The 14,473-nt window shown below is 37.5% G+C and overlaps 1 protein-coding gene across 2 annotated transcripts; it reads right to left on the reverse strand.

The window, feature by feature from the left end:
* Positions 1–185: 185 nt before the first annotated feature.
* On the reverse strand, positions 186–11,463 carry nol6 (nucleolar protein 6 (RNA-associated)). 2 transcript variants are annotated; one of them, XM_052557263.1, is made up of 26 exons: positions 11,285–11,463; positions 10,923–11,147; positions 10,639–10,755; positions 10,347–10,523; positions 9,690–9,858; positions 7,776–7,910; positions 7,523–7,686; positions 7,232–7,352; positions 6,731–6,789; positions 6,533–6,634; positions 6,154–6,269; positions 5,891–6,068; positions 5,638–5,760; positions 5,393–5,541; positions 4,162–4,237; positions 3,933–4,073; positions 3,735–3,852; positions 2,956–3,110; positions 2,678–2,841; positions 2,431–2,583; positions 2,253–2,350; positions 1,448–1,572; positions 1,271–1,357; positions 982–1,182; positions 761–862; positions 186–638 (listed from the first exon to the last, which is right to left on the reverse strand). In XM_052557263.1, exons 1-26 carry the CDS (start codon positions 11,324–11,326, stop codon positions 489–491), a joined length of 3,447 nt encoding a protein of 1,148 aa, XP_052413223.1. In that variant the 5' UTR covers positions 11,327–11,463; the 3' UTR covers positions 186–488. The 2 variants fall into 2 exon arrangements, with proteins under 2 accessions (XP_052413223.1, XP_052413222.1); XM_052557262.1 differs by having other exon boundaries at positions 7,523–7,692.
* Between the last annotated feature and the right edge of the window lie 3,010 nt (positions 11,464–14,473).

The raw sequence follows: 14,473 nt of genomic DNA on the forward strand, positions 1-14,473 counted from the left end.
GAATAAAAACAGGTTATTTTCCATACATCCTCATTTTAAATTCGCTTCGGATAAAATAGCGTCTGCTGCTAAATGACTAAATGGAAACGATAAATATATAATCAACCTGAAATAGGTTCATAGGTGAGACTTAAAAATATTATACTAAGAAAAAGTGAAAAAATACAGCAAAAAAAGACAACAAATACTACAACTTGTTCATTTATTTTCCACAATGCAGTAATCAGAATTTGGTGAAAACATGTTTAAGCAAACAAACTGTGGCCTTTATGAAGAACCTTTTTTACTTTAGGGTCTTTTTGTTTTTTGGTCCTCCTTGTATGAAGGGAAAACATTTTGTTATTTGATTAAAATAATGCAGCATAACAATACTTTTAAAAGGCAGATGCAGAGAATTTAATTGAAGCAATTCGAGTACATGTAAATGTAGAAGTAAACACAGCAACATCCAGATCAACAGTAATTCCTACAGAAACTACTGCCAGACCCTACACAACCCATTTTTCTGTTCTCAGTTCCAATCTTTTGACGAGACCCTCCCCGATGATGCGGAAATCCTGCAGGATGGCTTCTACATTTGGCACGGTGGTTACCACATCACCATTCACCTCCACCCGGCGGGCGTTCATTAAAGATGTCTGAGAACACACAAAATCAGAAGAAGGTGCCATAAATCTTGACTGTAACGCAATCACTTAAATTCAGCCAACCCTACTCAGGGTCATGGTAAATAAAAGCTCAAAAAAAAAAAAGGAGAAACCTTAAAGGGTTTCGGCTCGAAGGCATTTGGCTTCCACAGCACTGCGATCACAGTTCCACCATACGGGTCGTAGAAAAACAGAGCCAGCTCTCCAAATGCTTCCTAAAAATCACAAGAGAACTGGTATAAAATAGATCTGATCTTATATAAATGGTATTTTAAGAATAACATGGCATAACGGAAAAAAATTAAGTAAAAGTGAATTAAAAAGCACGACAAACCCTGAGTTCAGACAGATACAGTCGGACTGGATCATAGTCTATGACTGGCAGAGCTCCTCCCGAAGCGAACGGCTGTCCTCCATGTGTGCCTCGCTGGAAGGTATTGACAGGAGGATCCACAGCTTTAGCTAACAGAGGAACCTGCTTTAATTCGAGGTGGATCAGAACATCATAAGCCACCAGAGGAGGTCGAAATGCCACCTAGAAACAAAGCAAACAGTAAGGTTTTAAAACAAAAAGTTGAGTTCTGCATAAATTTGCATTATACAGGTGGAATAGAGGAACTGACCCGCATGTCCTGCTTTTCACTGGAGTCAAGCTGAGTCTCTAAAACACGTAGACTCTCTGCTGCCAACATGACGGCACGCTGGAGCATCTACACAGAGATCACAACAACACTTAGGTTCATACACACTGTACATGGAGCAAATCTATATTTGAATTTGAGAATACTGGATCTACAAACCTGCACAGAAGGAGCCTGTTTAGTCCAAACAGAGACTTTCTTGTCATTGGGAGTGACTATGAACATGGTGGGAAGAGATTCCCGAGAGGCCACAAAGTCATTCTTTATATCGGTTTGTTCAACAGCTGAAACATAAAAACACCCGTTTCATTATCCACAGATGTTTCAGGGTGCGCACAGATGATTTGTTCTGCTACCGGTCAGTGTGTTAGATCTGTGTCCAATAGTCATGGACTAAATGACTTCAGTTGTGCTTGACACATGACGATGAAAGGAGGATGTTTCCTGTTTCCTAATGCTGAAGCTATGAGAAATCTATTTTATCGCCACAGTTTTTGGGCCAGTATTTTTATTTTAAGAAATTAATACTTTTACCATTAAATAAAAAGACAAAGTAAAGACGTTTATATTGTCATAAATTAATTATATTTTAAATAAATGCTGCTGTTCTGAACTGTCTATTCATCTAAATATCCTGAAAAAAGATGTACACTGTTTTCCATAAAAGTATCAAAGATCACAACGGTTTTCGACAGTGATAATAAGAAATGTTTCTAGAGCAGCAAATCAGCACATTAGATTGATTTCTGAAGGATCATGTGACGCTGAAGTCACTGAAGTAATGGCTGTCTGTAGACTTATGACCGTTTTCCTTCCCCATCCATCAGACTTTCCATGCAGCAGAAACTGCATTTATATCAAGTAAACACTGACCCGCTGACCAGACGACAACTTTTCTTAAAGTAAAAATAGTTAGTCGTGCAAGCCCTAGAAAGCAACACGAAATACCCAAGGTGAAGCTTACCTGTGAGTTTCCCATTGAGGTTGACTATCAGGGGATTGTTTTTCCAGTCAAATGTGGAAAGCAAATGAAGGAAGCGAAGGAAGCCCACCTGAGGAGAGCTGTGAAAAGGTGTGGGGTCACTATATGTATATATACAGACCATACAATGATGATTACATGAGTCTGACTGCCAAATTACCTTGGTGGAGTGAAGGGAGCAGGATGTAGGAAGAGTGAAGCCACCAGCAGATCAGCTGCTTCCTCTCGGATATCTTCCAACAGAAACTGAGATGCCAGCCAGCGTTTAGCCAGGCGGCACACGACACCAAAACACCCATACTGCTGCTGGAGCCTAGCACATAACATGTCATACGTTTATCTAAACAAGCCCTTTGCCAAGGAAGACAAGGATGAGTGTGTTCTGCATGTTTGTGTGTATGTTGTACCCATGCAAGGTGCTGGTTAGAAAAGGTTTGTGCAGGGTCTCCAGCTCCAGCGCCTGGGCCTCAGCGTTGTCCCTGGAGATCAGCATTCCCTCGGGGGTCAGGCTTTCCCTCAGGATCTGCGGTTCTCTGTGATACGCCACCTGGATTCGGAAGACAAGACCATCCTGGACAGATGAAGGGGAAATTAATGTTGATTGTGCGAGGAACGTTATTTGGACAGCATATTACTAGAATAGTAAATGTGAAAAACAACAGAAGTATGAATAAATGCACGTTACCTTCCACACATCCAGGTAGCCAGGTGTGGCATGACATCTGTAATTGTGTTGTTTGCACAGCAGTTCTCTCAAGCAGATGTGAAAGGCTGCTTTAACATGGCGTATTGCCATGGGCTCACTGGGCCATTTCCCACTTCCCTCCATGTGAACAATGACTAGAGAAACAAGAGACAGATGGGAAAGATAACGGCATATTCAAATAAGTCATATCTGTGAAGCTGTGCTCAAGACAACAACAAAAAAAACATCGACCCAAAATAAAAAATAAAAAAACCTGCAATTTTCATTTTGGGGTGGAGAAACGCTTTAAGACATTAAACAAACTTTCTACTTGTCTTTTAATCTTCATATAACATCAGCTTGTCTGAAGTTTAGTGTTGGAAATGTAAAGGTAATTTGACTGTAGTTATTCATATCCTCACTTTAGCTTTTTGTAATTAGGTTTCAATATTAATAAAAGTTGTGTTCATTTGTGAAGATTTTGAGGGTGAAAAACTTTTGTACGAATTATAAACTTCTACTGGACAGAGTTTTCGGCAATAATCCAAAAGTCAAAGTCAGACTCAAAAAAAAAAAGAAAAGAAAATAGTTTTTGTTGTTGTTGGGGGAATCAGGGTGTTGCTAACTTCTGCTAACATTTATTGACTTGTGTTGTTCTAAACCTGTATGATTTCTGTGGAACACATAAGGAGAACTTTGGTAGTATATCTATATCATAGAATTATGAGAAACTTTGCCATTTTGATGTGTTGACAAGACAAAAGTCTGAAATCCATTACCTTTAATAGGGGCTATGTAGCAAGGGCAAGGTTTATTCTCCTTTGGCACTAATCCAAGATGGTTCTTCTTTTTGTCAAAAAACGAATAGTCCAGCCTCACAGGAACTGGTGGGAAAACCTGCAGAGGACAAATGAGGGAAATTAAGACATATGCGTGAATATATGACACCGCTGAATATAGCCGAGGTGGCGACTGACCTGTGTGTATCTTAAGGCCTGGTGGGCACCCTGCACTGACGTGATGGACAGTGGCAGATCCTTCAACTGCCAGAGCTTCCTGCTCAGATCATCGTAAGACTGAACCACCTCCAGACTCTCCTCCTCTCCGGTCGTGTGGTTCTGGGGGACAAAGACACATCATGAACATGTGCAGCTGATATCAAAACAGTTATTGTTTAATGAGTCCACATTCACTTCTATAAAGTACCTGTATGTCACATTCAATGAGATCATCAAGCTGTCCACCACCAACTGTGATGCATGATTTGGGGATATCTGCATGACTAAAATGAAAGAAAACAACAAATAAAACTTTTTTTATGACAAAGTAATTAATGGAAAAATGTTCCAAGGAAATGGTAACAAAAAGAGACTACAATGTTCCAGAGTACTAACTTGAAATTAATATTCAGTTTAATTACAAGCTTTCATTTTGAGTTGATTACAATTTAATACGATTCTGACTCATTTGTGTATCTTCAGCATTGATCTCAGTGTTAAGTATTATTTACATACTATTTTGCAGGCTTTATGAAGGTATATTTAAGACTTTAAGAAAATTTAAGAAATTAAAGTGAAGGTAACAACGTTATGATCTCTAAATGTAAATATCTAGAAAGAACACCGTGTATTAGGAAGATGCGCCCAACCACTAGATTATGTTAATAACTTTTACTGTACCTTCTGATAATGCTGGAAAAAAGCGATGCTCTACCACAGTATCTGTGTTGTCTTGTTTTCCAGAGCAAATGTATAAAGTTTCTTATGAATGTTTAAATCTAAGTTTATGATTCACAAAAGGCCCAGAACAGGCTCAGAAAAATATACTTCATTTAAAGGGAAAACAAGTTATCATATACCCCTTTTTATTGACAGAAATTTAATTTATTTTAAGCATAAACTCACTTTAGTCAGGGTTTTTCCCCATTTGCATCTTAAGTAAATGCAACTAAATTTAAAAACATATTTGTATTGGAAAACAAAAATACAGAGGAAGATTAATTTTTGCCAATGCATGTAACATTTAATTTCATGACTTGAACTGAAGCCTTTCTGCTCTGATTTAAGACCTTTTTAAAGGACTTAAATTACGCAAGGGCAACCCATTTAACCAATTTAAGACCTACAGAAAACCACCCTTTTATTAATATTTTGAATTGAGCTTTTTCATTTTTATTTTGGTGTCAGTTTGAATTTGAAGTATTTTTTTGTTTAGCAATTCTGTTACGCACTTTTTTCCCCACCTAAAATGCATATTTAATTTCTAAACATTAAAAACAGGGTCCACGGTAGGAAATTCAGTTGCTACTTAATAAATCGAATAACTAAAACAGCGAAAAAACTGTTTGCCAGACACTAAACTTGTGAATTGGCTAAAACCGTTAATACACCTTTACAGAGTGTATTCAAGTAAAGAAACAGCCAGAATAGAGACGTACAGCTCCAGCAGGTGAGTAATGATCTTCAGCACAATGAATCTCCTCTGAGAGATGGAGTTCCCTGACCACAGCACTGCCTCGGTGATGGCTCCATCCTGGAAGCGTCTCAACTGTGAGCGAGAGCCCCACAGCTGCCGGAACTCAGCTGCCTTCAAACACCAACAACACAGAGGGTTTTCAGACACCGCTACAGAACTGCAGGACACATAAACAACAGACAACTGTGCATATGTGGGCTAGTTTACCTTAGGGTTATCTGCTGGCGGTCCTCTCTCCAGAACAGAGAGAGCATGTTCAAGGTTCAGCAGCAGACCAATGCTCAGAGGCGGCTGGTCCTTGTGCTTGGGAGGTGCACTGCCCACGGACCACTGCAAAACCATTAACACAGATTATGACGACATATCCAGACTGTTTAGGAATGCGCTGATAGGTGAATCAGTCAGTCCTATGTAGTACAATTTGATCAACCAAAGGAGATGTTACTGGTAACGTATCTACCTCAGGGTCTTGAGGGAGTGAGTGGACCAGAAGGTGGATCCTTTCTCCAAGCCCTCGCTGCAAGAGGGACAAAACGAAAGGAAGTGCAGTGAGGACATAGTTTCCGCTGTGGTCCATGAGCTCATTGAGGAGTAAAAGCTTTTTACAGGAGGTCTGCAGTTTGACCAGGTTAACCAGTCTGCCAAAGAGAGTGAGAAAGAGAGTTTGAGAATACATGAATACAAACACAAAAGAGCAGCAGGTCTGTGTTGACAGAAACTTACTTAAAGACATTATCATATGTTCGGAGCATGGACTTGGGTGTCATGAGCAGAGCCTGGAAGCCATCTACTGTCGGATCATCCCAGAACGTCAGAGAGAGTGACGCCTCATGCTGGATCTGACAGACAAAATTCAGATTCTTCAGAAACATTCAGATTATAGCTGTCAAATCATTCAAATTTCCATGTCAAATAAATAAATCAATCAGACATAAGAAAAGTATTATTTATACGCTATTACAGTATTTACTAATATTTTAATTATTGATTTGGAGTTTTTGCTTCAGCTAACCATTTTCATTTAGTCATACCGCTGCATTTTAAATAGTTTTTAATATATTATAATATTTATTTAATTTTCAATTTTTATTATTTCACTCACCCGTTTGTATGTAAAAACGGTCATGTCTGCAAGCAGATTGAGATGCCCAGAGGGATCCACAAATACCACAGAGTATGCTGCATGAAACTCCGGCAGTGAAGGCTGAAGCAGGAGAAAAGACAAAGAAAGGCATGGTGATGGAACAAAGACAAAACACAATAAAAACAGCAAATAATTGCTTGAGTCACTTCTGCTCACCGCTTTTGAGTCTGGGTTTTTAGCCAAGGTGATACCATTCTCAGTCAGATCTGTGGAAGCTGAAAATGCGAAAGCAAAAAGCAGATATATTGATTAATACACATTAGTGCTGTCAAACAATTAATCACATCCAAAATAAAAGTTTTTGTTTACACACACACACACACACACACACATATATATATATATATATATATATATATATATATATATATATATATATATAGAAAATATTTACAAGTATATACAAATACATAAACATACATATATATATATATATATATATACACACACACACACACACACACACACACACATTTTTATTAAATATATGCAGGAATGTGTTTTGTTTTTGTATATACATAATAAATATACACAGTTCACACTCATATATTATGCAAACAAAGCTTTACTTTGGATGTGATTTAACTGTTTGATAACACCAATACACATATATAACCACCAAAACAACGTTATGAAAACCATTTTGTCCTCTCTTACACAGGAAGTGCAGTGCATTCCTCAACAGCTGGTAGGGATTCATGGTTTTGCCCACTTTGTGTGTGGACAGAAGATATGCCATTAACATTGATGCAAGGAAGCCGCAGAAACAACCTGCACCCTGAAAGAAGCAACAGAAACAATTTATACAAAAAATAATAACTGAATAACTGTTGTTTGTTTCTTTTGTCTGACTGCAGAAAAAAAAAGTATCTTTAAAAAAGAAATATTTGCAAGAACAAGCAGTCTGGCTGTTGTTTAATATTTCTGTGGAAAATGATGTGTTTTAACCTGGTCCAGTTCTCGCTGTCTTAGCCACACTTTGAGGAGAGCCACTCCCTCTCCAAAAGCAGGACACTGTGCACTGACGGCCGACAGGAACTGAAGATGTGACAGCGGGAGGTGATCTCCAAGAACTGTGCTGTTATAATGAGGAGTTGGGGGCTCACTGCTCTCTGCATCTTAAAAATTACAGAAATATCATCAGTTTTGTTTGCTACCGCAGTCATGAAACTGAAATTGATCTCAGACAATTCCTCATTACCTTCCTGTGTACTGGCAACACCGGTAAACCACTCAGTCCTGATGTTGTTCTTCTGAGGATGGAAGCGGCTAGGTTTGAGGAAGTCCGGTGGTGGAACTGCATGAATCCTTAACGTGACCTTACTGCTGGCATTACCTACAGTCCACACACACAAAGGTTACATGATCCCTTTAGTTTAAAACAAAGAGCAATATAAATCACACTTCTGAGCAGAGATGTATAGTAACGAAGTAGAACTACTTCACTACTGTACTTAAGTACTAAAAGGCGGTATCTGTACTTTACTAGAGTATTATTTTTTTCTCCTACTTCCACTTTTACTTCGGTACATATTTTCGCTGAGTTTAATACTTTTACTCCGATATTTTTTTTTATGTGCTGCATCGTTACTCGTTACAATTATAATAATGTTACGAATCATTGCATTACAAACCACTGCCAGAACTGTAGATGGGAGGTTTGATGAAGCTGGCACATCATTGAGAAAATCAAGCGATTAAGAAGACTGCGCATGCTGACTGAACTGCTGTGAAGAGACAAATGAACACCGAGCCGAGCCAGATAATGACTCGTTCACGAGTCAAGAACCGGTTGCATCGGTTCTCGGATGACCAGTAACGTTAGTTCTTTCTGACAGTTCGATTCAGTAAACCAGTTGAAGAAAACAGTTCACCGATTCTTTTGCGCTCGATGCAATGGCGTCATTGGCGTTTACTGCACCTGGGCTCATAACATTAACACAGAATCAGTTCAGAATCAATCACCAAAAGAATCAGTTCGGTTCCAGACGCTCTGTGTTTCGGTTTGCTTCACGCTAAATCACACATGCGCAGTATCATCAGCTCCTCGGTTCACGAATCAGACGCGTCTGACAGAAACGGTTCTTGACTCGTGAACGAGTCATTATCTGGCTCGGCTCTGTGTTCATCTTCAGTTCTCTCTTCACATCAGTTCAGTCAGTGTACTGTTTGAGTCAATGAATTACTCCGGGATATTGGTTTGTTTTAACTCAGATGGAGTGTCAGACACATTAAACAAGTTAACAGCTTAATTCATCTGTGGATTAATGCGTATTGGAGACGCGAACGGTTTAAAATGATTCAATACGATTTGGTGGACTGTTTCAAAAAGATCCGGTTACATCGAATGATTCGTTCACGAACCAGATATCACAAACTGCTTTGTTTTTAACTGTCTTACAACAAACACTGAAGAGAAGACAATGCTGAATAAAGTCGTAGTTTTTGCTATTTTTGGACCAAAATGTATTTTCGATGCTTCAAAAAATTCTAAATGACCCTCTGATGTCTTACGGGTTTGAAACAACATGAGGGTTATTAATGACATCATTTTGCAAATTGGGCTAACTAACCCTAGTAACCGTTTTTTGTTTACAAGAAGTTACAGTCAAAGGAATTGTGATTGTCCTTTAGGTTAATCATTTGAAATAGTAAAAACAATATGTTCAAACTTTTGACTACTTTCTTTAATAGCTACATAACACAATACTTCTACTTTTACTTTCAGTACTTGAGTAGTACATTTTAAAATAGACTACTTGCAATACTCATGTACAAAAAATGTTGAATACTTTAGTACTTCTACTTAAGTGTGGTGCTTAAAGAGCACTTCAACTTCTACTCAAGTCACTTTTTTGATAGAGCACTTGTACTTTTACTCAAGTATTGGTCTCTAGTACTTTATACATCTCTGCTTCTGAGTAAGACCATTGATCTCAGTTTTTTTCCACAGGATTGCTTCAATTAGTGCATTCCACACAGTAAAAGAAAAGGGTGTGCTAAAAGGAATTAACTTCAGAGCTAAAATGATTTGAGCAGATAATAATAAGTGTATAGACTTTGGCATGAAAATTTGGCTAATAAGTACCACAAACTACTGTTACGACCAACTTACCTGGGGGTTTGAGAAGTAGGACTGGGCGAAGTCGATTGCCATGTAGACAAGAGTAGTGCAGAGAACCCACACACTTTGCAAAGGAGAGATGTCGCGCCAGGCCGGCCAGATACAGCGCTCGCTTTCGAGAGTACCGCTGGTTAATGGCATCCATTGGGTGTAAAATAGACTTTGAAGAGAAAATATACACCAATATTGTAACAGAATGAACTAATGCACAATAGTTTAGACCGAAAGACTAACAGAAAGTCAGACAGACAGACACATACATAGGCAGACAAACAATTGATATATAGTCAGTCAGAGAGATATATACTGACAGGTGGATGGATAAATAGACAGAAATATCCATGCATAGACGTTCAGATAAATATATACAGACGGACAGACAGATGAATATAAACAGATACATACACAGACAGAGAGATAGACAGATATTTACAGCTAGACATCTCCATGTATGAATGGATGGTCAGACACAGACAGTTTGATGGAAAGATATAAGGACAGAGAGACAGACAGATGTATGGACATACAGAGTTATAGACAGACACACACATGAATATATGTTATAATAAAAAAAAATATATACACACACACACACACACACACATTTCAACTGAGAGATAGAAATGTTGTTTTCAAGGTATAACTTACAGCTGGAATGGTAACAGCCAAGTCCACAGAGACTTTGGGTTTGATACACGTGCCAAGCGGATAACTGCCCACCAGGTTGATTGACGCAGGAGGCTCCATGTGAAATTTGCCTTTTGCTGTCGATGGGACGAGGAGGAATGGCACTTCAACACCTGACAACCATGAAATATCATCCAACTAGAGAGGAGAAGAAAACTATTAAGAAAAATTATATTGCCAACTACCTAAGAGAGAATCAGTAGAAATCAGCACTTTTGCTGCCGCTAATGGAAATGCCGCACATATTGCTGACCTCCACAACTTCAGATTCAGGCACACACTGCAAGAAGTCTGTGATCTGATGCACAAAAGAGTCCACCAGCTTCTTCCTCTGCTCACTGAGGGCCACTTCTTTCAGCAGTTCCTCCATCTGAACATCATCCATATGAATCAGTGATAAGAAAGCTCAAAATATACACTGCTAAAGGATACACAGTTCACAGGCATGTCATGAAAGGAGCAGCTCTGTATTTTATCTTAACATGTATAAACGTGTCACGTCAACACTAAGACAGTAAAATGTAAATCATTTCTGACCTGCATTTTCAATATGCTGCAGTGGAAGAGATTCTCTGCTTCTTTCAGCTGGTTGAGCTCTTCCACGGTTGGGGCTTTGTACAGCTCTTTTTTGGACAGCTTGACTGGCCGTAAGACCCCATCATCGGACACGGTGCCCTTCGCTTTTCGTTTGGAGTCCTTAAACTGTTTAACACTCTTTATCTCATCTTCTTCTTCATTCTGGGAGTCATCTAGTAACTCCATCTGTGTATATATATCAACAAAAATAAATATTTGAATAATATTTTATGTAATTTAAGTTAATTTACAAAAATGGTGTATTTTGAGGATACAACTTTGCTAAGTAACGAGATCAGAAAACTGCGTTAAACCGCACGAACCTGATCTTCCGTTTCAGTCGTTTCCTTTCTCTTCTTCTTCATTTTGCCAGAAATTATAGTGAGCTTTTAGAAAGGTTTTATACTCAAATAATTCATTAATCTACAGTTTCTTCCAATTTACAGTTTCAACGCGTCTCTCACATGGGCAACACATGGGACACACTAACGACGGGCTGCATTGGTGAGTTCACCAATTGGTTCGTTTGTGAGCCACCCTTCAGGGATTGGCTACTTACTTTGGTTCCGCCTCCAAACATAATCAAGTTTAGTAGAGATTACACAAGACGCCTCTTTAGGAATATGCCCCCCCCCCCCCCCCAACATTTCATATTATAAATATAAAATGAATGTAAGAAACGGACACGATTAGATTTGTTTTATTATAGGGGAATAAAAACAATGCTTGTCGCTATGTACTGACGTCGCGTAATGACGTACGTCAAGTCTATATCACTTCCACGCATTTTTTGCCTCTAGCTTAATGGAATCTAACCATTTCTTACATTAAGAAAGCATTTCTTACATGAACATTATACAAATACAAAATTTTCCCTTATAATAAGTGTGTTTATATGAATGTTTAGTGATTTAGTTATTTTCTTATTGCATGCTTTAAATAATAATTATCTATGTCTAATGACAGCAAGTTATCAGGCAACATAACATACCTAATGTAAATATACCTTGCTGCTGCTGTTATATATATTTTTGTCAAATTATTTGATTAAGGAAATGTCCAGTAAAGAAGTAAAAGCTGGACCAAAAAATGCGAGAGAAGCCATCAAAAATAAAGTTTAAAGAAGCTTTGAAACATTTTAAGGTAAGTGTTTATTTCCAGCTGTCAGCATACAGTCAATTTGATCTATATAGACATATAGATAGCTTCCATCTCATCTTTTCTGCTGATTGACTGTATTTGCATGGGTATGTAAGTTAAATATTTGTCTCTCAATTTTAACTTTTTTTTTTTTTTGCACCGAGGCTGTTCTCAAACTTGAGCAATTAAAATAAATTGTTTTTTTTTTAAATATATATACTGAATTTGTAATTTTCCTAAGATTTAAGTCGTAACCATCAGAAAAAATATTGAAATATTTCAGTTTGTGTGCAATGAATCTAGAATATAAGAAAGTTTGCTTTAAAATTATGATTAATATTAATATTTAATTTAATAACTTAATATTATTGCAAAAAATAATGACCTTTTCCATGATATTCAATTTTTTTAGATGCACCTGTAACTTCACTGTCTTTTATCTATACAAAATAATTTACATTGTATTATTTTTCGCCATTATTAGTCGCCATCAGGCTTTTTATCTTCATATGTGTGAAATGTTTGCTACTCTACCCACAGCTGGCCAGAGCGTGGAGCAGGGAAGTCCAGGTGAGGGAGCATTTGAAAGAACTTTGCAATTGATGATAGATGTACCCCGTGAAGCCCACAGGAGCCTTTCACAGGACTACATTAAATGTCTTTCCAAGGTTGGCAAGCTGTATATGCCACGATTATTGTAATATTCAAAATAATAATGTCTGGACCAAAGCAAATGTTTCATTTATGTATTCTGCAGCTTCCTCATGAGGTGGCCAAGCTAAAGGAAGTTTGTGATGCCACGCTTTCCCGCTATCCAACACACTCCTGCCCTCTAGAGGCCCTCAGTGAGCACTACATCTGAACTGGTCAGTTTAGATCAAATGAAGTCAAAGGAGAAAGAGAAAAAGAAAAAGAAAAAAAAATACACAAAAACACGTATTTTTAAATTAATTGAAATAGAAAACAACTGTTTTTATTTGTAATAATATTTCATAATATTATAGTTTTTACTGTATTTTGAAATCAAATAAATTGTCTTTAACGAGACTAAAATCAGAAACATCATACTCCAAACTTTTGAACAATTAAGTACAAAAATAATCAACCCAGTATTTCTAAATAAACACCATTCTCAGATAATTGATCTCGTCTCTGATCCTGGTAGGTGACTGCAGTGAGGAAGCTGTCCGCTGTTTCTTCCGTCTCTAGGGACTGGATCCAAACAACTCACATTAGTCTAGGTGAACTATCTATCTAAAACACAGCTAACATGACATCTACTCAGTCAGCTGCACCAACAGGACGGAAAAGGGCTGTTCTCAGATATATTCTGTTTTGTGTTCAGGGCTGAAGTCGAGTGTGGGGAACGATTATGATTGTACTCATAAACTGCAGAGGTTCAATCTAGAGTCTCTGGTGAGGACAGGAAGAGACCAGGATGCTGATGAAGCTCTGCAGATCCTTAAACAGGTATCGTTTTAAATCTGACAGAATTTTTTGAAAGATGCATTTGATAAAACAGTACAGTGAAACGGTATTATTGTGAAATATTATTAGAATGTCAAATAGATCTTTTCTCTTTTACTATTTTATTTTATTCCTGTGGTGGTAAAGCAGAATTTTCAGCAGATATTACTCCAGTCTTCAGTGTCACATGATAAATCAGTTTAATAGGCAGATTTTGAACTAAATAAACATTTTGAATAATTATAAACATTGAACATGTTGAAAGAAGTTTGCAGCTTAATTTTTTTTCTTTGATGAACAGAAAGTTCACAAGAGCAACATTTACAATTCACAGAGCAGCATATTTGCACTTTAATACATCCTTGTTGAATAAAAGGTTTAATTTTTGAAAAAAAAAAAAAAATAGAAATTAATATTAATAATTGTTTGATAATCTGTTTGATTTTCATAATTTTCATAATGCCTCCTTTTAGATTTCAGATGCCAAAAATGACCAATTGATTTGAGTTTTGAAACGAAGAGCTCACTTGCAAAAAGGCCAAACTGAGGAAGCATTTCAGGTGAATCATTTTATTTTAACAGGAAAGGAATCACTGGAATTTAATCTTAAAATAACATGATAGATTTAAGGATAATAGATGTTTTTTAAAAAAAAAGCTATGTAGATCAGAAATGATTTTTACAGGTTTCATCTGAGCTGCTGAGCTCTCACTCAGGATCTGTGGAGGGTCTCACGCTGAAGGGGCTGGTGCATGTTGTGAAAAAACAGCACAAACAAGCTGAAGAAAACACAAACACACACACACACACACACACATGCAGTATAAAAACCTGAAATAGATTTAAACACTAAACGCTGATCATGTCTTCTCTTTGTCTCACAGCTTTCTAAAGGCTTTATCTGC

This window comes from Carassius gibelio, chromosome B5, assembly GCF_023724105.1.
Source record: "Carassius gibelio isolate Cgi1373 ecotype wild population from Czech Republic chromosome B5, carGib1.2-hapl.c, whole genome shotgun sequence".
NCBI classification, from domain to species: Eukaryota; Metazoa; Chordata; class Actinopteri; order Cypriniformes; family Cyprinidae; genus Carassius; species Carassius gibelio.